The 21,796-nt window shown below is 35.6% G+C and overlaps 1 protein-coding gene across 1 annotated transcript in view; it reads left to right on the plus strand.

The window, feature by feature from the left end:
* Nucleotides 1-838: 838 nt before the first annotated feature.
* CCDC141 (coiled-coil domain containing 141) overlaps nt 839-21,796 on the plus strand; it is a 56,765-nt gene continuing 35,807 nt past the window's right edge. The window contains 8 exon segments of the mRNA XM_088526951.1: nt 839-984; nt 2,140-2,262; nt 8,071-8,262; nt 10,963-11,071; nt 12,031-12,284; nt 13,178-13,297; nt 16,900-17,094; nt 20,167-20,339. Coding sequence (XP_088383077.1) covers nt 883-984; nt 2,140-2,262; nt 8,071-8,262; nt 10,963-11,071; nt 12,031-12,284; nt 13,178-13,297; nt 16,900-17,094; nt 20,167-20,339 — 1,268 coding nt within the window. The 5' untranslated portion in view covers nt 839-882.

Here is a 21,796-nt window from a genome sequence, read left to right on the forward strand (position 1 = left end):
GTAGCATGCTCTGGGCTTCTGGCAATAGAATTAATATGCTGAACAAATACTGTGATTTAAAAGTGTCCATTATTTCCATGAATGAAAACCTTGGAGTGCAGGCTTTAAACAACTAAACTTGAGTTTTTACAAAGACTGCATTATAGATGCCTTCCCACTCTGCTGATTTAGATCAAAATAAAGACTACAGAAACAAAATTAAAATGAAAACCAGAGGAATTGTCTTAACATTAGGAAATAGTTAGGAATTCGCATGAAGTACTTGCTTTGCTTCAGTTGTTATGGTGACTATACATTTAAATATTTTGGAGAAAAAATACCATCTGCTCTGATTCAATAGCTGATTTATGTAAACGTGCTCATCCTGTTTAAATACTTTGACTTAGAGGAAGAACTGTGTTCAGCAAATATATTCAGTAAAGAGTGGGAAAAAAGTTATTATTTGCAGAATGTGAAAATATAGCTTACAAAGGTGCTTTTTAAAATGTTTGAAACCCCACGACGTAGGATTTGCCTCCTTAGCTTCAAAAGTACAACTGATTATAGCTATTTTAAGAATAATTTTTTCCTTTAGTTATCTGGTATCAGGTGATGCTTGTGGAGGCAGCCCGTCACATTTCAGATGGTGACAAAAAAGAACAGGCAGTTTAATGCTACCAAACTAGGGGTGTGTCAAATCTCTCTCTCAAGTACGATAAGCTCAATGGGGTTGTCTATTTTTAACCTCCTGTTCTTTCCTTTTGGCAGAGTAATCGGTGTTAGCTGAGCTCTTTCGCTGAATGAATCCAAGCAACCCTGCTTGTTGCGTTCTGAAATGAGTCGTGCACCTTGGAGGGGTATACCAAGACTTCTTTAATGTATGAAGTCCTCATTTGAAACACAATGTCAAATGAAAGCAATTTAGAGCCAACGTTTTCGACGACAACCATCAGTTCTGTTGCTGTTCAGGCTGGGGATTCCAGTATAGTTATAGCTGTACTTAAGGTAAGGCAAGAATCTCTAACACTTTGCCCTCGACTTGGTACTTTTCTGCTACTCTGTGGTTATTACTTGGGTAAATGTTCTGCACAAATGAACAGCCATATAGCATAAATGACAAAGCATATATCTGTAATTAAGTAATGTTTAAAAAGTATTTCTTATAAGTTAATGCTTGTTTCTGTTCCTGTTGTTCTATTCTCATTTGGAATAGAATAATTTGGCCAAAATGCATAAGCTAGTTGAGGCAAGGAATTACTTTTGCTTAGTTTAAAAAGTAACAGCTGCAGGGTGCCACAAAAATTTGCTAATAAGCATGAATATTATCTTTTGAAGAGCTTAAACCATAATTCAAATTATTTTTAACTGTACTTAGACTGCTATGTAGTCTTATTGATACCAACTTCACAAATACAGATTTTGCGTGTCAGCTTTGGTGTATTTGCTGAGAAAAATCAGCTCAAACAGGTGGTTATTTTTTAAAGCTGTGAGTTTGTATTCTCACATGTGTTCATAGGAGCCCTTATGCATCTGTAGCTGTCCTCATGAGCACCTAGAGGCCTGTTTGTGAACTGGAACATGCACGTAGAGATTGCTGAGAACTTGGGATGTGGAGTAAAGCTGAAAGTACTCTAGGTGCCCAACTGCAGTTGGAATTTATTGGCAGTCAGAGCCTTCATTCTCAAGGCAACTTGGAAAACGCTGTAGCCGAAGCCGCTAGTCTGACTGTAATGCGACATAAAGTGATAATGTGTTAGGGCTGTCACCAAAGGTTTGGGTGGCTATTCAGAATGGTGCACTGTTACTCCAGCCCTGCAAGGGAGTGAGTGTTCTGTCCTGTCAGGTCTTGCCCTTCCTAGAAGAGTTTGTCTGCAAGGAGTAGGGGTGTAAATTTGTTACAAGGAAGGTTAAGGTATTTAAGGGTGAATCTTCCTGTGTGCTGTGGGATCCAGCAACATCGCTGCTTCATTCTCTGTCATTGCCCTTTATCAGAGTAGTGCTTCTCGGACTGCAGCAGTTTTGTAGCACAGAGAGGATTAGGTGGTCCTGGAAGAGAACTGGGTATGTATGGATGTATAACCTGAAAGCAAGAGTCTGAATAAATCAAAAGAAGGAAAGCCTGTATTTTCTGAAACATATATATATATTTTATTATTACAGTGTGGAAAATGGGTGAATCTTCAACTGGCTGAATCAACACCAAATTTATTAGAAATTGGCAGCAATCAAGATGAGACTCAAAAACTATTGCAAGATCATGAACTCCTCCTGGCTAAACTTAAGGTAAGGCCTCTGATAAAGCCACCCAGAAAAAATTTAGCCTTTGCAGTTCAGATACAGCAGTACATATGTGCAACAGTGACATAGGTACCTGGACTTCTTGTCACAATCTCTTTGTTTAGGGGGTTTCACATAAATATATTCAAAGACTCACAGAATGTGTGAGACTGGAAGGGACCTCTAGAGATCATCTAGTCCAACCCCCCTGCTCAAAAAGGGACACCCAGAGCATGTGGTGCAGGGTGGCATCCTGGCGGGTTTGGAAGATCTCCAGAGAAAGAGACTCCACAACCTCTCTGGGCAGCCACCAGGGAGGTAGATCCAAGATAAGTGTTTGCACTGGAAAAACAGGCTAAATGGTAAGGGTGTTTTTTTGTTGTTGTTTTGTTTTGTTTTGTTTTGTTTGTTTGTTTGTTTCATTTTTTCTTTTCTCTCCTTCTCCCTGACAGTGAAGATACACTGTTTTTTTTTTTAGTTTATGCATTACTGTCAAATCAGAAAATTGCTACAGTAACTCATAAATATAATGGAATTTCAAGACTTTAATTTTTTTCTTCAGGTTGTGAAAGGTTTGTTCAGTTTGTTTAGTAAACACAAGCAATCTCTTCATAATTGTGAAATAGATATTCCAAGCACATTTTTTATCGAGTATTAATTGATGCAAGTTATGGCAGGAATGACACTTCAGCATCAGGTATTGCTTGTCTTCAGGAAGGAATGTTTTAGTCCAGTAGTAATGCTGAAATTACAGATGCAGCGTTCTTGAAAGCGAAATGTATCAACAGTGACATTTAGACACTGAGCAATTACATGCTTACATGAAAGAAACTGAATTATTTTAGATGTGTAATTGCGACATAAAGATGAGTCTAAAGGCATCCCAGAAGGCACTGCGACTTCCTGATTCAACGGGGCAGATATTTATTTCTACGCACAAAAAAAATTCTCTAAACTCTTGGAGCTGTATGAGGTAGCATACCTTAGCATGTTCTATCTAATTTTCTTGAGACTGCATGAAATTAAAGAATGTGAGCTGGTGGATACCTGTTTGCATCCTTTAATATTAGTGATCTTGTACTTCCCCAGTTACTTCAAACATATGGGAGGTAATCTATGTAGAGTGTAATCTAGTATGGCATATACAGTGGAATTTTAAGTAGTGTGAGGAGTAGCATGAAAGAAAAAAAGCAAGAGGAGAGTGGCCCTGCTCTTGTTACTTTGGCATGTGCCTCATCTTTACTGCCGTCAGTGTCAGACCCAGGCATCTGGAGATCAAGCTGCTACATATCCTTCAACTGCTCAGGGTTAGCTGGGTTCTTATATACTTACAACCTGGAGAAACTGAATCTTTGTCAAAAATAATTTTAAAGCCTATATAATTCTAATCTTTAAAAGCAAAAAAAGTTCAAACTACATTTTAATATTGAATCATGTTAAAATAGTAAACATTTATAATTAATGTTAATATTTTAAATTGATTTAAAAATGACTGTAACTATTGTTCTGTGAGCAATTGTGCAGGTGCTACTGACAACTTGACCATGACAGTTAACGATGACAGTAAAAAAATCAAACACTTTGAATAGGCTCCAACTTGAAACCCAAGTATTAAAGAAAACAGGGAGAAAAAAATATAAATATACATATATATATATATGTATATTTATGTATATATATATGTATATATACATAATGTATATATGTGTATATATATATGTATATGTATAATGTATATATGTGTGTATATATATATATATTTATGTGTATATATATGTGTGTGTATATATATATATATATATATATATATGTATATAGATATATAGGTGGATGAAATTCCTAAGTGCATCCACAGGCTCCATTCTATTCTTGTTTTACGATCTTGAAACTAAAAAATAAGTTTTAGGTATTTCTTTATGTTACGAATCACTTAAATTATAAGAAAATGAATAATCTAAATGTATTTGATGCTGCTGATGCTGATTCAGTTGCTTGATGAATATAATTTATATTCAGTTAGCCTAGGTGCATACTGTTCAAGAAGCCTTTAGCTTCTTTTTCATGTAGCAGTGTTTACTGCCTGTTCTGCTAACAATGAAAATTAAAATAATAAAATACTCACCAATATTTTAAATAATACTGGTGAAAATACTAATATTTTTCATCTGACTTGTAAGGCCTTATAACTGTGATTGTATGAACCCAGATGTCTAATCTTTACTCAGTCTCCCGAAGTTTAATAGATTCGATCAGAAAAACTTACTGTGCATTATCTGTTACAGGTTGATTATGAGTGACAAATATCTTGTTTCATTATTGGCGTAATTTTTACTGACTGTGCATTTCATCAAATATGACCATTCCTTCCATATAGTAAGCTGTTAACATTTGTTGGTAATTATCTAGCCCGCTGTTACTAAATCTAGTTATCAAAATTTTTTACAGGAGTGATTCTCAGTTCTGGAAGTATTTATTATAATACTTTTTTTCCACTTAGTATTTATTCATGAATTATGCATTTCCTGTGTGAAGATGGATGAAGTCTAAGAGCTCATAATGTTTCTATTGAATATTTTAATTATTTATCTGAGCATAACAAAGAAATTTGAAGTGCGGGCAGCAGAAAGCTCAAACTACAACACAAAATAGCAATTTTTAGATAGTACCTGTTTTAATGATGTTTTGATTCTCTTTTGTGTTCTTTCTTACCCTCTGTGAGCAACATAATTTCGTAAATTATAGCAGTAATGATTTTGTAGTGCAACACTGAGTTTGTTTTGAATTGTTTTCCAATTTCTCATTTATTAACAAATTCATAAAATAAATCGTTTTTCCTGACACTAAGATATTGATCCTGGATACACTTAAACACATGCTTATCTTTATTTTGCTGATTACTTTAATTAAATTCAAAATAAGGCTCATGTGCAGGACAGGCAAAAAAAAATCCAGAACTGACCGAGATTTACATGGCACTAGTCCTCCACAGTGGAAGAATTACATGTTTACTATTTCATACTTCATAGAATCAATGCTGAAAATCCTGTGCACTTACAGGAGGTAATTTATGGAATATCTGACCGTGTTGGCAGATAGAAATATTCTGGGTCTTTGTCTCACATTATATTGTAAACTCAGTCTGTTTGGATGATGCATTTGGATTTTTTTTTCAGATGTATTACTTTTCATCCCAGTACAAGTACTGTAAATTGTAATTAATATTCATGACAATTTTTTTGCTCTGCTTCATATGTTGAGGATTCACAGGTGTAAGGAATTATAAAATCTGGCACAGCAAAGAATGATCAGTTTGTGGTATTTTTGATGCTGCAGGAAAAGGAATGTAATCCAGCGCTCTGTTCCAGGCAGCTGTTACTGACTCAGCATTGCTAACGGAAGCTTTTTTTTTTTTTTTTCCTTTAAAGAAAACTAAACTGATTTGGCATTTAGCTATTCTAATGATACTTTAATGCAAGAGTTAATTGATAAAGTACAAAATCATAGTATATTTATTTTTATATTTATTTTAATTTTTATGTTACTTTGATCCCTAAAAAAAAAAAATCTCTGTATGTACATCATTAGGATATTAGGAAGAAAAAATACTCAAAATACTTTCCTTTAATTAAAAAGTATTGTGTTGTATTCAGTTACTAATTTAAATTTGTCCTGGTGAATTTGGGAATTAGGTCCTTATGTCTGTTTTAATGAAAAACAAAATAAATTTTTTCAGAAGATCTCCATTTCAAGTATTCATGGTTTAGAATAACAACGGACATGTTGTTATTATTACTCCAAGAATAAATGCTGAACAGGAAACAGTAGATTTGAGACTATAACGTGCACATGATACTACAGCATCTAGTAAAATTTTCTTTCAATACTCTTTCATTTATATTTAGAATAATGATATTCTTTATAGCTGGAATTATTTTATTCATTTTCATTAAGTTGTCATGCTGACCAGCGATCACTGGAGAAAATGCTGTCTTGGTGTTTGATTCTCCCAGTACTATTGCTTTCTGGAGCAAGTGGGTGTACTCTTTGCTACAGCAAGTTACTAAGACAGATGGTGGGTATTCTTGATTTCCCTTCCAAGTATAGTCCTCGTATCATGAAATAAACTGAGTGACAGAAATGCTACACAATAGAAACAAATTTAGTCTATAAACTAAACTTTAAACCTACCATCGTAATTAATTTGGCCCATATTGCTCATAATTATTGACTTCAATTCATACTTCACAAAAATAAATTACAAAATAAACTATATAATTAAGTAAGCCATTTCCACAGGTGATTTCAAGACCTCACCAGAATTTCTCAAACGAGTAAATAATGTGGACAAATGGGCAAGTATATGCTGTCATTGTGCCTGTAGTTTACTTCTGCGGATGATTTCTGTTTAAAATAAATATTTTCTATAAACTGTAGTCTGATTTTTGAAGAGAGGTTCTATCTGTTACCCTTTTGCTAACTTCCTTGTTCCATGGCAAATACCAGGGAAAAACATCATTATACAAATATGATTTTTTAAAAATTTGCATGAGCTCAGTTCATTAACTCTGACAATTATCATTAGTTTGCTCAAGCTGACTTTTAAATTTTATTAAATCATACAACCAAATAATCTCTGCAATATAAAATTATCATGAGTCTGTACGCTTTAAGGGTTCTGACTGCTGCTTATAACACTTGTCAATCACTTGCAACAGTGTATGACTGCCTATATATTATATAGGTAAGCACTACTGAATAAAAATTGATCGGAGTACTATGGCTTAGGTTCTTAAGGCCAGCTGTTTTTCCTGAGCTGATTCTTATCTCACTCTAGTGTAATGGAGATATAAAAGAGTTTCTATCAATAGTTATTTCAGCGTGATGGTATCTACCTCATGAAACTGATCTGAATTTTTCTTAGTTGACTCTGTATAGAGATAACTTAAAATAATTTCACTGTTTCTTTTATGAAAAAATAAAAACTTGCTTTTTCAGTACTGTTTTTAGAGAGAAGTGATCAACTCTTTTAGTTCTAAATATAATTTCTGTGTGGTCTACAAGGTCTAGAGAAGTTTGGAGATTGTGGTTGTGGGCTTAAAACAATTCAGAATTAGTTTTCTGCAATCTTTTTGGTTTGATATGTAGGAGAATTTCAAGTTTTCCTGTTTTAGTTTTATTACAGGCTCTCGTATGAATATGAACTATGATAGATTTAAATTTGCCTATTATAAATTTATTTTTGCATTACACATTTATTTGATAGCACCTGTAATAACAGAATAAAATGGCACTTTATTAATTCATGCTCATGATAAATGCCCCAAGTAGGGGGGAAAAAATTAGAACAAATGCTAATCAAATATTTTTACATACAGGAAATGGCCCAACAGTTATCTTTCTCATGATGTTAGTGAAAGGAATGAAATACAGTAGGATGAACCTCTTGACAATATGGATATTTGTGTGAATATTAATATTATGAATATGTGGCCAATTTAAGCAAAGTTGCAGAACAGGAAGTAGTGCACATTGTTGTGGGTGGCTGTTCCCCCCTCCCTTGCATTTGTTCAAATTACTCTTGCCTGGGTTTTTAAACACTTGTTTTTAAACAAAATTGCATTAAAATGTTGCCTGTAAGTGAGGAAGAAATTCAGAAGCTTGCTGTGAAACGTAAGAACAGCAACATTGCTGTCATTAGGATTTGATTTGCTAGTTCCACTGAAAAGATACATTGAGGAGGCCAATATCAGCAGTATGGTCTTTTGAGTTCTGTTTGCAAATTTCTTTTTTCACTTTTTTTTTTCTTCTTGTCAGACTTTGGAAGACCAAGTGTGGAACCTGCTGCATGAAGCAGACAAGGCTGCAGAGGAGAACAAAGACCAGAGCCTGGTGTATGATGCTATGGCCAAGACTCTTGGGGATGCATGGGATGCGCTCATCATTATGCTGGAGAAGCGGAGGGCACTTCTGGAACTTACAACAGTGTTCTTTGAAAATGCTCTGGAGGTTTGTATTTAAAAGCAAATGACTCTTGATTTGAAAACTAACTCCCTCATCTTTCAAGAATTCTTTCCTTTGTCTGTCCTTTATTTTTATATATCCATTGCACTCTGAAAGTTTGGTTGTTTAAGAAAGGAATTTCTAATGCATTCCATCCTTTTTTTCCCCCCTGCTTTTCTGAGTAGTAGAAGATGAAATTGATACAAAACCATACAGATTTTCAGAATTATCTTACTAATGACATATCCAAAATTTGTTTGAAAGAAAACAAAATTTGTTTGAAAGAAAAAGGACAGTGAAAAATGGAACTGGACCAAAAAGTAAAGTATGTAATTCAGTGACTATTACATTCTTCAGAACATCTTTCATTCCTTTTGATTTAAATTATTTGATACTGAAAGCGCTAAATTCTTGAAGGTCTTCTCTAATGCTTGCTGACCACTGAAGATCTTGCAGTGAAATATGTACAGCTGTTACAGTTATGCTTAGAAACTAATTTAGTTTGATTTGCTAATGCTTTACTCAAGATCTCCATATACAGCCATGTGCAAGTGGCAATTGTGTGAGCACAGTGACGGATTTCAGGTTGTTGCTGTTACCCTGTCTGTCCATTTACCTGTATCTCTTAACTCACAATAGGGAGCAAAAGCTGAGAGGGTTTCCACACCCTGCAGCCTTGTGCTCACCCTGTGTAACCCCATGCCTTCTGCTCTCCTCATGTTCTTGGAGTTATGTAGGGGCTTTAGATTACGGAAGAAGGCAAAACTCAATCCAAAAGTTGAAATTAAATAATGTGAAAATTTCAAATCTTTATTTCAAAATGATACATTAAAGAGCAGGACTAGGTCACCAACATGGGAGAAAAAAGAGAGTTTTAACAGTTCTCCCAGGTTCTCCACTGATTTCTTTAATGATCTAATGTCAGAGCTACAGAAGCAACCATTCTAGTGCAAACTGTCCAAACACCTCTGAGGGGAAAGATCTCCAGATCAACAACCTGCTACAGTCTACAAAGAGATTACTACAGATTTTACACAGGCATCACTGATACGTTGCATGCAATCAAAGGTTGACCCAGTGCAGAGTAAAGAGTACTTTAATTGACCCTGTAACAGGCTTTCATTACTAAAAACATAGCTGGGGCAGGGCATAGATCATACCTGCTAGATGCAAAAAAAGAATGCAATAGAAATTGTTTAATTTCATTTTTCTTTAAAAGATAGCCTGTGATTATTAATCTGTTTTTAATTGTGATAAAGGACAAGCTTAATCTCAAGAGTATTCTTTAATGAAAATTAAAACTCAAATCCCAAATGTTGACATACAATGGATTTGTTTTATAGCACACTATCAAGAAGGAGAAAATATGGAGTAATAGAAAAAGCAATGAACTTTTCATCTTAACTTCACTGTACATATCAGCATCTTTGATTACCCTGAAATACCAGTGTAAACTATCTTGATTTCTTTGTGCTTGCAGTGAAGCAATAGAAATGATAAACACCAGACTAAGATGCAGAATTTGGGTCTAGATTTTTAGTATGTTTGAATATCCTAACCCAAGATCATCATCATTCCAAGTAATCATACTAGGAAATGCCCCTTTACAGATGGAAACCAAATAAAGAATCCCAGTCTTGGGCTTTCATTGAAACTTTTGGCAGCCAGGGCCTGGTTTCATAACAATGAAATTATTTAGAAGGAATGGAAAAGAGATGATAAAAACAACTGAAAAAAAGGATTAACAAAAGGAGGAATATATTGCTAGCTGACATTATCTCTTGATTTAAGTCTTTTGAAAATGCATGAGTAATACAAGCAGTGTTTTGTATATTGAATGTCTGACAGTCATACTTTAAATTTGTGGCTTACCATTTTGTGCTAAAACTTCTAGTAATTCTGATTAGTATTCTGAATAATTTTTCAGTATACCTGTCCATGGGTAATATCCATTCTAAGGGATAATACCAATTTTAAATCATTCTCTGCAATCGTAAGGCAAGTCAGAAGTTTAAAGCATTTTAATTACTGTATAGTGGGACTATCTTGGCAGTCTTTTGCTTATGCAGTTGCAGAACTAGTTGAACAAATCTGCTCTATATCCATGAAACACAACATGTTTCAATAATTAAAATATGCAACATCTGGAAAACTGAGCTGCTAACTTCAATCTTTATGACAGATATAGTCCTGTTGCCCTATAATCTGCTAATGTTTTTACCATAATATTGGTTTAAACTTGCTACTCATTGCTACTGTCACAAGATTGCTTTGAATGTCTGATCTATGTCTGATATTTCCTTCAGCTGTTTGGAATTTAATGTTTTAACATGAGAGAATTCCTGGATATGAGACCAAAGTTAACAGTTCATTAACCTTCTTTTAAAATAGGTCTTCACAAAAGGCTTTAGAATTCACAGATTCTTCCATAAGAATTGTCAATGGATTTGAAGACTGTGTAAGATTCACAAAGTGACAGATGGTAATTATAGGATACGGAAGTTGAATATGGGTTCTGAATGTGAACTTCGGAAGGATTGAAGAAGCTCAGAGGCTACAAAGTGTAGCCAGCAGTCACTAAAAATGCTTATCTTTTTCCGAGAATTTAAATTTCTCATAAATTTCTCCTAAAATACAGAAATTATTTTGGAGTTCTATAAAAGAATTATGATGTGTTTCCTCCCACCTTTTATTTTCATAATGCAGTTTGCTGTTAAAATTGACCAAGTTGAAGATTTCCTGAGAAATACCCAAGAGTTTGAAAATACTGAATCTTTGAGAGAACTACTTTTGCAACAAGAGCATCATACAAAAGGTACAGACAATATTCCATTCCTGGTAGTGTGCATTGACATTTGAGTTTAAAACATTTTAGAACAAATATGAAAATCTTCTAATAGGGAAAAGAAAATGATGCAGTAATTGAACTCTGTAGCAGGCCTCCTGACAGCTGTGAAATTCCTGGCTGTTGAGCTATCTTGTGGTTCCATGTTTGTGGCTGCAGTGTATCAGGGCAAGGCAGTGTTGGTTCTGTGAGCTGCTGAGAGCCTAGGGTGACTTTCAGTGCTGATTGGCAAGCAAGTTCGAAAACGATCTGTATGTTCCACTGGAAATTTCGTCAAAGTCAGCACTTTGCTAAATGAGCTAGGATTTTCCCATGGAAAAAATTCCATGCAAAAGCTTCCAATCAGCTCTAGTACCACCTTTAGAGTCTTGCAGCTTCTTGAGAGTGGCCAAGGGATAAGCTTTACCTTTGCTCTCCTGTATTCAGGGGTGAGGTTTGAGGAAAAGTGCTGAAGTGAGGATGGGAACTGTGAGCTGTAGCTGGCAGCTGCACGGCTATGCAATCTAGTTGCATATGTTAGTTCTCTGTATTCTTCCTCTGACTTTGAGAAGCTGGGCTGTGTTTTACATCCCTGTCAAGCTGTCATGTCTGTTCTAAGATGTTCTGTAGCCACAGCCCTGCAGCTCTGGTAGCAAGGTGACCTTTGCCCTTCCACCACAAACTTTCTGCACCTAGACAAATTCTTGTCTGTTGCTTCTCTTTGTTCCTCTATGAGAAGCATCTTCTGCCACATTATGGTATTCTTAATTAAGAAATGCCATAGGATATAAACTTTCTAGAAGTCAATGTTTATAATGTATATGGGCAATGTATGAATATATATTAAGCTTGTGTATGTTGATAGGTATATAGCTCTAAACAATTTTTAGAATATGCCACTGCATTTAAAAGCACTTTTTTTTTTTTTCTGTGAAATTCTATTCTTACAGAGCTCCTGGAAAGGTCACTGGCCCTCTTAAACAAAAGTCAAGAACTAACTGAATTCATAGAAGGATTCAAATCTGAGGGGCCAAATGCAAATCCTGAACTGATTCAGGGAGCCCACAGCAGCTGCTTGAAAATTGACAACCTCCTTGAACTGTTACAAGACAGGAGACGGCAACTGGACAGAGTTCTTAAACATCAGCGCCAGGGACTGGAGCAGGTTCTACATGTTTGTGTGTGGCACCAACAAAAGAAGCAGGTAAGATGCCCTCCTGCACCTTCTCCTTTGTGCTCATCTGCCAGGGTTCAAATTGGATAACACAGAGGATAAAGGCAAATGCTACCACAGAAACTTCAGCAACATCAAGCTCTATTCTTTCTCATGAGAGGCTCCACAAAAGTTTCACTAACTTGTTAGTGCAAATATACAGAAAGTCTTGCAGCCCTAGAGTTGTTGGGTATAAAGTTTGCTCAGAGAAGGAGGAACCTATACAAATTTAACTGAAAAGGTCAGTTAAAAGACTCAAGTGGAGGGTTTTTTTTTTTTTCAGTATTTTCTGAAGTAGGCTAATTTTGGTATAGTCTGCAGCAGTGCATTCCTAATTGTGATAACCCTGTAACTATCGTGCGGTGCTTCCAAAATAAAGCTTCCCATTGTGTCAGAGGAATATTAAAGACCCTTAGCTATTGTCTACTCACTAGCTTTGCTTGTGAGGTTAGTTGAATTGCAAAGCACCTTATTCAGCAAGATCTATTCAGATTTTTTTTTGAACTACATAATAGCTTATATATATATATATATATATATATATATATATATATATATACTGACGTAATAGTATGTCATTAACTTAAGTTATTGAGGCCAGAGATGGAGATGTCCTTAGTCTTCGCTTGAGTATCCTTGTAAAATGTTCAGACTTAGCATCACGAGATTTTTAGGGAAAATTTGCAATATCATTATCCTGTTAAAAAACATGCGCTCATTTTTTTTTTTTTTTTTTGTCAAGTTCTAACTTAATTTTGCTTTTGCCATAGGGCAAAAAAATAGGGCTTCCTTTGTAGATGATACTGTTTTCTAAAAGTTTTAGAGACTGATCAGTCATTTCTGAAGTTCTTCATTAATGATTGGGATTTTTGTTGTTTATCTAGGTAACATCTTGGTATGAGAAGAACATCAGAGATTATTTTCACAGGCAAAACCTAGGCATGTCTTTATTGGAAAATGAAGAGTTAATTCAAGAGCACAATGAAGTGGAAGTCAAAATGAAAGTAAGAAATATGATAGTTGATCAGAGAAACAACTGCAAAACTGAAAAACAGAGCAAATTCGTGCATATAATATATGTATATATGAGTAGGTATCTGGTGCAGGTGCATATGTTTAAGTGAGAAGTTTTTCACTGTTACTGCCTTATTACACACACATGCACCCACACATGCACAAAAGTATTTCTTATGATTTTCTCATTTAAAACTTTTATAATTATTGATGAGGCAATCGAAGAGTAATCTTTTCTGTTGTGTGTACTGCTTGAACTGAACACAGCTATATACTTTCCCATAGTGTCTGAATGTCCATGAGCAGTTTGTAGTGGTATTCTGTGAGAAGTAAGGAGGGCATTCATAAGTAAGTCTTCACCCACTTTGGAATTTCTGTATTACAACCTTCAGCGGTGAAAATGCATCTTTTTGAGGAATTTTGCCTGTGTATACTGTGACTTTGAGGATCTGGTGATAAGTCACTGTGACATGCTGAATGAGCATAGCTGTTCTGATGGAAAGATGGTGGAAAGTTGTGTTCTGAACAGTCTCACACAAAGATCTGTATGTATGTTTGTTGGCATGTGTTGTTGCATTAAGACTTACATGACAAGCAATTTGGTTAAATTGCTCAGAGATTAGCCTTGTACCCATTTGCAGGGCTGACAAGAGATAGAAGAATGGCTTCTCACATTCTCCACTCAATATCATGGCATGAAGTTCAGGTTGCTGAGCTGGAATGTGCAATGATTTTGACAGAGGTGAAACCACTTAACATTAGCAATGTTTTGTATGAGAATCAAGGTCAAAGATAAAACCAACAATTCATACACAGTTTAAAGCAGAAAAACCCTCACCCACATGTAAGACTTAAGAATAGAAAGGGGAGAAACTGATTCAAAGGAGAGTGATTCTGTTGCTTTCTAAGCTTTTGTTTAGGAAAAAGTGATTCAGTGGAGCCATCTGCTAGCACTGATGAACTGCTTTCTGTTGCATTTCTGTGAATTGCTTGGCACAATAAAAAAAGAACTACTAGCTCCACTTTGTGGCCAAGCAACTGCAGCGATGAAGAAAAGCATTCAAAATTGCATTTTACATAGTTTCTGCCACTTTTCAGAGCTGGACAGGGCAGGGGGCAGTTCTACCTTTAATAAGAACTAGTAATGTAATGATGAGTGCTTCTTTCCTGTGTTATAGATCTGCACACTTGCTCAAGCTGGAATAGCCGTGCCAGGTCCTAATGTGATAGAGATTCAGTTTGTTCTACTGCAGTCTCAGGATGCTGCTTAATGATCGAATGTGTGAGACAGTTAAATGTTTGCCCGGGGCTGCCCTCTCTGTCTAGCCATGCACCTATGTAATTCTCTGTGTGGATGCAAATTTACTGGCTTTCCCGGGAGTGGCAAGCTCTAGAGGAGACTGGCAATTGTTTATCAGATCTAGCAGATGTCTTAAAGCTCTTTTTTTATAGCTAGAATGAACTGTTTTCGAACACTGGAAAAGGACTATGGGCAACTTTATTTTACCTAATCAGTCATCTGTTTTCTAATTCTCATTAACATCTGTATGTTTAACTGTTCAAATGTGAATAAAATCCCTATTAGGACCTGATTATAGGATGCCTTTGGTACCAGTCATCCCAGCTGCAAGTAATGGAAGATGATGACATTGTGTTGCTGAAAGGATTGAGTATCAGTCACCTAATTTGAAACCCCTTGCTCACAAATAGATCTATTAAAGATGAGTACATGGAGAGTCATTCTGTGCTATCCATTTCCAATATAAAGACAAATAAGCATAGCACAGCAGAATATTACTTTGGGCAGGGATGCAACGTAAGAATTTTATGGACGAGGTATTGTGCATTAAAGAGTGCACTGCATGGTCTCACTTAATATAAATTACAGGCTAAAGAATATTGCATCCTGAGCTTAGGAGTGATCATTTTAATTTGAAAGGAAAATAAGGAAGAGTTAGCTCTAAATGCTAATCAGTAGTAGAAAAATAAATAAAAGAAAAAATATCTCTCATTGTTCCCCATATTCATCTCTTTCTACTTCACCGGAAGCTAAAAGCATCTTGTTTAAGGCTTCAAATAATACTTATGTGAGGTATTTTGAGTGTTTTCCCTGGAGAATTGTGCAATTTCATTGGGGCCTTTGAATCTTCCAAAGCAGCACATTTTCTGCTATATGCAAGCAAATACAGTGGGCAGGATTTGGCCTGCAGGTGCTTGTCTGTAAAAGAGCTGAACTTCAAATGGCTCAGAGAACTTAGTCCTTTTCACCGTAATCACCACACTTCTTAAGCTTAGATGTGTTGTGCACGAGTAAGTTGGGCATTGTAGGAAGTCTCTTGCCTGCCTGTTTCAGGTTGAGTCCATAGTGAGGGACAGTTATAATTCATCTGGAGAAGGCTCTATTAAATAAGGCTTTGAAGAAATGTTTCTATCATACTGGTTGTTGTGAAACCATGGATGGTCTCAGAAAAGGAATGCACTGGCCTAGGCCAAACTATGTCTCATCTCATTTTCTGTATTTCAAAGAAGGGAACAGCAGCATAGTGGAGCTTGCAGTTGCTTGTCAAAGATCTGTGAGTAACCAGATGGCTTATTTTGTGAAAACTTTCAAAACTACATCTTTTTCTAGCAATAGTGTAACTAAAAAAAACCAAAGTTGTGAAGCCAACATTATTCTGGCATGCTGAGAAGGAAAAAAGAAAACCTGCTCTATGTTCTTGCTGTGATATATTCACACTTTACAGCAGTTTTATGGACAATTGTCACATTGTAAAATATTTTTCTGTCTGCTGATCTAGACATTTGATGTAAATCTAGGGAAGGACATGTTAAATGAATTTCAAAAAGGTTTTTATCTTATTTCAAAGTATATTTAATTATCAGGAAAAGTTAAGGGAAAGATGCTGCCTGAGATGTGGGAAATTGCACAATAACAGCAGGAGGTGCTTTTATTTTGAATAGCATAATACAGTCCTCTTAAGTGTTGACAAGCACAGTAGGAACAAAGTACATTAGTACATTATCTAACAGTTTTACTACCTTATTGCCTCCTCTAAAGTAATAAAGCAAAGCAAAAAAAAAAAAAAAAAGTACTTGTGAGACAGACATGGAAAGGTTTCTTCTTGACTCCCTTCAATATTTTTTATGTTTGAGTTATCTAGTCTAATACTCTTTAAATATCTCTTTATAACTTGTTATAGTATAGATCATACTGGCATTCATCATAGGTAAAAATGTGGAAAGAAAAATTTTGTTCATGCAATAAAGTGCCTTATTTGCAGTATTGCCTTGGTTGGGTAATATTCAGGTGTCAGTGGAGTCAGTACGCTAGAAACACAAGACAGATTAGGATGAACAGTTTAAAAAAGAAATAGCAGTTGATACAGATAATCAATTTCGATTAGGTGAACTTGCTTCAAACTATTCAGTGCAGACAAAGCTCCTCCATGCAAACTTGTACTGATTCAGTTCAGTCCATTTTAAAGCATATCAATTTTAAAGTACCTGTCTCAAGTCAATAATGTTTCTGGCTGTGTGGCTGGAAATTCAGTGTATGATCCCCTTTTTAGACTACCCCTCCTATCTGTCATAGGAATGGAATTCTACTGTGGAACTACTGAAGGCTGAAGGATTTAAGATCTTGCTTTGGGAGGACTCTGCAGATAAAGAACATCTGAAGCTTTCAAATCAGAAAATCTGTCTGCTGCAGGAAGAGGTGTGCTGCCGTATGGAAGAAAGGAAGGCCCTGCTCCAAGAGGCCAATGTTTTTTTTAATGCTGCTAATAAGGTTGGTAACAAGCCAAGTTTGCCATAGTATGCTGCTAATACAACTGTTACTTTGGTTTTAAAGACTGTTATACATGGGATTGTGCAAATAGAATTTGTAAAACTGTTTTGGAATGCGTAATTCTTAATCTGATTAGCCTTACTGTGATTGTCTGCCTCAAAATTATGTCAAATGGCAATTGTGTATTTTCAAAATGCATTTTAAAAAGTGTGTATGTGGGGAAGAGCACTCAGCTTTCAAAATAAGGATTATATCCTTCTACAGATAAGGTATATGAGAAATGTGATCTGCTATACTTTAAGATCACAGCCTCTGTCATAACAAGGTAATGCTATATAAGAAAAGATACAGGAGTTGCTCTAAAATGTGCAAATTGTTACAAGCTAGAATGGGCACCAGAAGCAGTGTCTATATGTGAGGAGTTCTTCATGGGCATAATTAGTAATCAGACATAGCAGAAACAAGAACAATAAATAATCTTTCTTTTGGGGCTTGTTATACACTACATGGACTAGACATGATAAAGTGGAAAAGAGGCAAATTTTTAAAAAAGCCCAAAACTAAGTCACCACACAAAAGGTGAATGAAGGCCCTGAATTTTGAGGATGTTTTTACCTTCTGAAGGCTATAGTGAGGTCAGCAAGGGAATGTATAGGCAATAATTTCCATCACTGCAGTGCTCGTGTGGAGATCCAGTGATTCGGGTTCCAAAATCAGGTACTTGGAACTTTCACGGGAATTTTTTAAACTATGGAGAAATGAGCTGTTGGAACAATTTATCACCTGTCTACTAGATGTTACGTGACCAAAGAGTGATATTCTTTGGTTAAACTCAGAAGTAATCCGGAATTATGTAGTTTATCCTTGTGACAAAATAATTTCTGGTATTGTATTCTAGTATTACAACCCAACAGTTAGTTGAAGGAAATTGATTTGTGCTAGAGCAGAGGAATTAGGCAAATAATCTTTTATCTTATTTGTCTTTCTTGTCAGTAGAAAATGTATTTTAGGTTTTTGCAAATAAGTACTGTCAGAACTGAGATGTATTTTTGTTAGAAATGTTTTCTCGGTATCCTCGCCTTGATTTGGGAGTATAAAGCTTTTGAAACATGAGGTCTTTAGTCAGCAGTACTGAGCAGCTGTATATTACATCAAAACTAAAGAAAACAACGGTTTCTGAGCTTTTTGGAAATATTAAACTCTTACATTCTGCTATATGAAGTAGTCCTGTTTAGTTTTAAGACTGGATAAATTTGAAAATGAATTGCTATATTTATCATAGAATCATTATGGTTGGAAAAGACCTTCAAGATCGACTAACTATAAACCCATCACCATCGTGCCTGCTCAACCATTGAAAAGGAGGACCTCAGACTTAAATGCTATGCTTAAAATGTGAAATCTCTGTTTTACATTTTATGATAAGTCTATTCTTCTCAAGAAAATTCATCAAAGAGTATTAATAAAGAAAATCTTTTTCCAAAAGTTTCCAGTTAGAAGATAAGTTTGAAAAGCTTCTATTTTAAAGTGTCCAAACACCAAATTGTCATTTGGAGAATCTTTAAGAGCTGGCCATATCCAATAGAGATTGAACAACTCTCTTGATAGCTCAACTAAATGTTCTGAAGACACAATCTTGAAGACTTTGCCTGCGCTAATTTGTGTTTTGAGCAGCAGGTGGGGCTGTAATCACATGTTGCCTTGGAATTTTTTTTTCTAACAGCTTTTGACAAATACTTGGTATTGAAATTATTTACACACCCTCAAAGTTCTAGATGTCTTTTGGTTCAACGGGGCTGACCTTTCTTGACTACTGAAAGAAAACTTTCTTAACAGTGAGGGTGACAGAGCACTGGAACAGGCTGCCCAGAGAGGTTGTGGAGTCTCCTTCTCTGGAGATCTTCCAAACCCGCTTGGATGCAGTCCTGTGCCACGTGCTCTAGGTGACCCTGCAAGTGCTTGGGGTTGGACTAGTCAATCTCTAGAGGTCCCTTCCAACCTTAAACATTCTGTGATTCTATGATTTATAACAAAAGAAGCCCAAGAAGGGCAGGTGAACACAGTGCTAGGTTTGTTGCTCATTACTCGATTAGGAGGAGCTGCACTAATGTACGTCTACTGCTTTGACAGCAGAGGTAGCAACTTTTCACAATACAGCAAAAGCTTGAGAACGTTTTCTTAAATAAATTTAAGCAAATAAGTAAGACTTTACTGAGTTGAGTATATTTGCAGATTCACGTTTTTAGTTAGCTGTGGAGCATCTTGTGCTTTGGTCTCTCAGTTACTTTAAAATAGTTCTGATTTGGAGACTTTTCAGATGTAATAATTTTAAAGATTTTTATTTTGTAAATCTATGTTTTAAATGGGAAATTAAGGCTATTAGATATTTCCTACAAGAGAGAACCAGCTGAAGAGATTGTAGATGGTCTCTATTTTAAGCTAAAAAAAAATGAAAGGCTTTCTTTTTTGACACAATGGTATGTTGACTAAAACAGAATTCTCTTCTTTTGCTTGTAATGGCTTTTATCATTTAATGATGATATAAAATACTAAAAAAAAAAAATGCTATAAGAGTCATTGGGTTAAAAGGTGTTGATACTGTAATTATTTCTTTATTGCCAAATCCGTAGTCTAACTTCTCATTGGATGTCCTTTTGTTGGATGGGTTGATGGATACACGTTTGATGTTTTTAAAACATTAAAAACGGGGTGAAATTAATAGCGTACTCCACAAACCCTAGCGCAGTAGCATGCCTTCGGTTGTATTCCTTGTGTTACTTTGGTTTTACTTCAGTTTCCAATTGGCCTGACTATTGCTGAAAAAGAGAATAATTTTAAATTCTAAGGCTTTTTCATGCTGATATTAATCTTAAATGCTGTGGAATTATTGCTGTTTTACTTTCTGTGATCTGTGAAGTCAGTATCATACAGTGATTCAATATACTGCTGTTCATTTCTGAAGAAATAGGCAATACTAATTATCCATTGATCATCTGTTTTATGTAAAAAAAAATCATACATGTGTAGATATTTTAAATAGAAATACTAACAGTAGATGCTTTTCTTTTGCAGGCCCTTGGTGCTCTTGAAGATATTGAGATTCACCTTAAAATCGTTAATGCAGAAGGCTTAAGTTTGCCTATTTTGGCAATGAAGCATGAAGAGTTACAGGAAGAAATTAAAGTGTGTGCAGCCAAAGCCTTGCAAAAGGGACAAGCCTTAGTTAATAAAGCAGATTCTCACAGGTATTCCCTCCATTATTTCATATCTACTCCATTTTTCCGTATCTGCCGGTTGCTTTATCATAGTGCTAGCTAGAACCAGGCTGCGTTTACAGCCAGTGTAATAATCGACGTGGGTGAGGCCAAAGTGACCTCAAAATCACATTTCAGTTATATATATATTTTTGCATCTCACTGTTACTATTCATACAAGCTGAATCTCTTTCCTTGGGCAAGTCCTGTGCTATTTAGAAGACAGATATCAAATAGCGAGATCAGAATATTGGGGTAGTAAATAAAAAGTAAAATGTCAATAGCTATGAATACTCCTTGCTGCCCTTAAGACCTTTTTGAAACTTATCATTGTAATAAATAATGTGATTTGCTGCAAGACAAAAGATACACCTATTAAGCCAAATGCAGAAAATATGGAAATCTCCCCACTTCTCAATATCTTTAATTCATGAATGAAATCACTTTGTTCTTCCATGCATTTTGCTAATATTAGTGATGATATGCTCTGCAGATACAATTGTTATATTGATGTAAAACATTGATGTAAAATCTGTCCTACTAGTTTAATATGTGCTCCTTTTCAGAAGAAGAGTATACATGTGTTTTGAAGGACAGTGAGTCGTCTTTGTCTTGTGTAAACCAGGATTCTGTCCTTAAACACTGACCAATATTTAGCCCAGTAGTGAGCCCGCATAGGACAGGAGAATTAGTATGAACATGAGGCCCAAGGGAGAAGAGAGATTTTGATAGGAAACAGGACTTTTATGAAGATTAAATACTGATTACTCTTTATTTCCCATACTGCACAACTTACCGGTAGTCAGAACTGCCCTTGCCAACTTTTCATTTCCTTTACCCACCAAGATGGGAAAGCCTGTAGGAGATGAGCAGTCATCACTTAAAGACAGTGAAGGGTGTGGATCTGAAAAACTTTACATGTCTTTTCAAAAATCTTCTCTGTCATCATATAGAAAAGAAAATATTATCTGACAACAAGATACATAGCTGTTAAGTGTTTGCCATCTGGTAGGTTTCTCAATCCAGATGGCAGCCAGTAGAAATTTGTGTGGAATTAGCAAATAGCTTTGAGAGCCCTGAAGGAATAGTTAAAGCACAGTTGTTTTAGAACTTCTTCATTTATGACAGAGGAAATAATGTCACATCCTCAGCTACTTATCTGATTCTGCTGGTTTTAAGAAAGTTGGATCACACCTTGTTCATTTGGATGGAATTATGCTCTCCATTGCATAATTTCCTCTAAATGAGATAGTGGAAAATGAATTTTAATGCAATATCAAAGGGACTATGTGTGGTCTCTGTTTAACTGCACTGAAAGAAGACGGAGTAGGGAGCATTAGGAGAAGAATTAAAATGTAAACGGATTTCTGCATCCACATGGTTTGTTGTCGTTTTCAGAATACCCCAAAAATGACCCACGGAATTTATATGCATGTGCTCCTGAATAG

Source organism: Tinamus guttatus, unplaced genomic scaffold (assembly GCF_059628265.1).
Source record: "Tinamus guttatus ecotype Peru unplaced genomic scaffold, ASM5962826v1 Tinamus_guttatus_pri_ptg000260l, whole genome shotgun sequence".
Lineage (NCBI taxonomy): Eukaryota > Metazoa > Chordata > Aves > Tinamiformes > Tinamidae > Tinamus > Tinamus guttatus.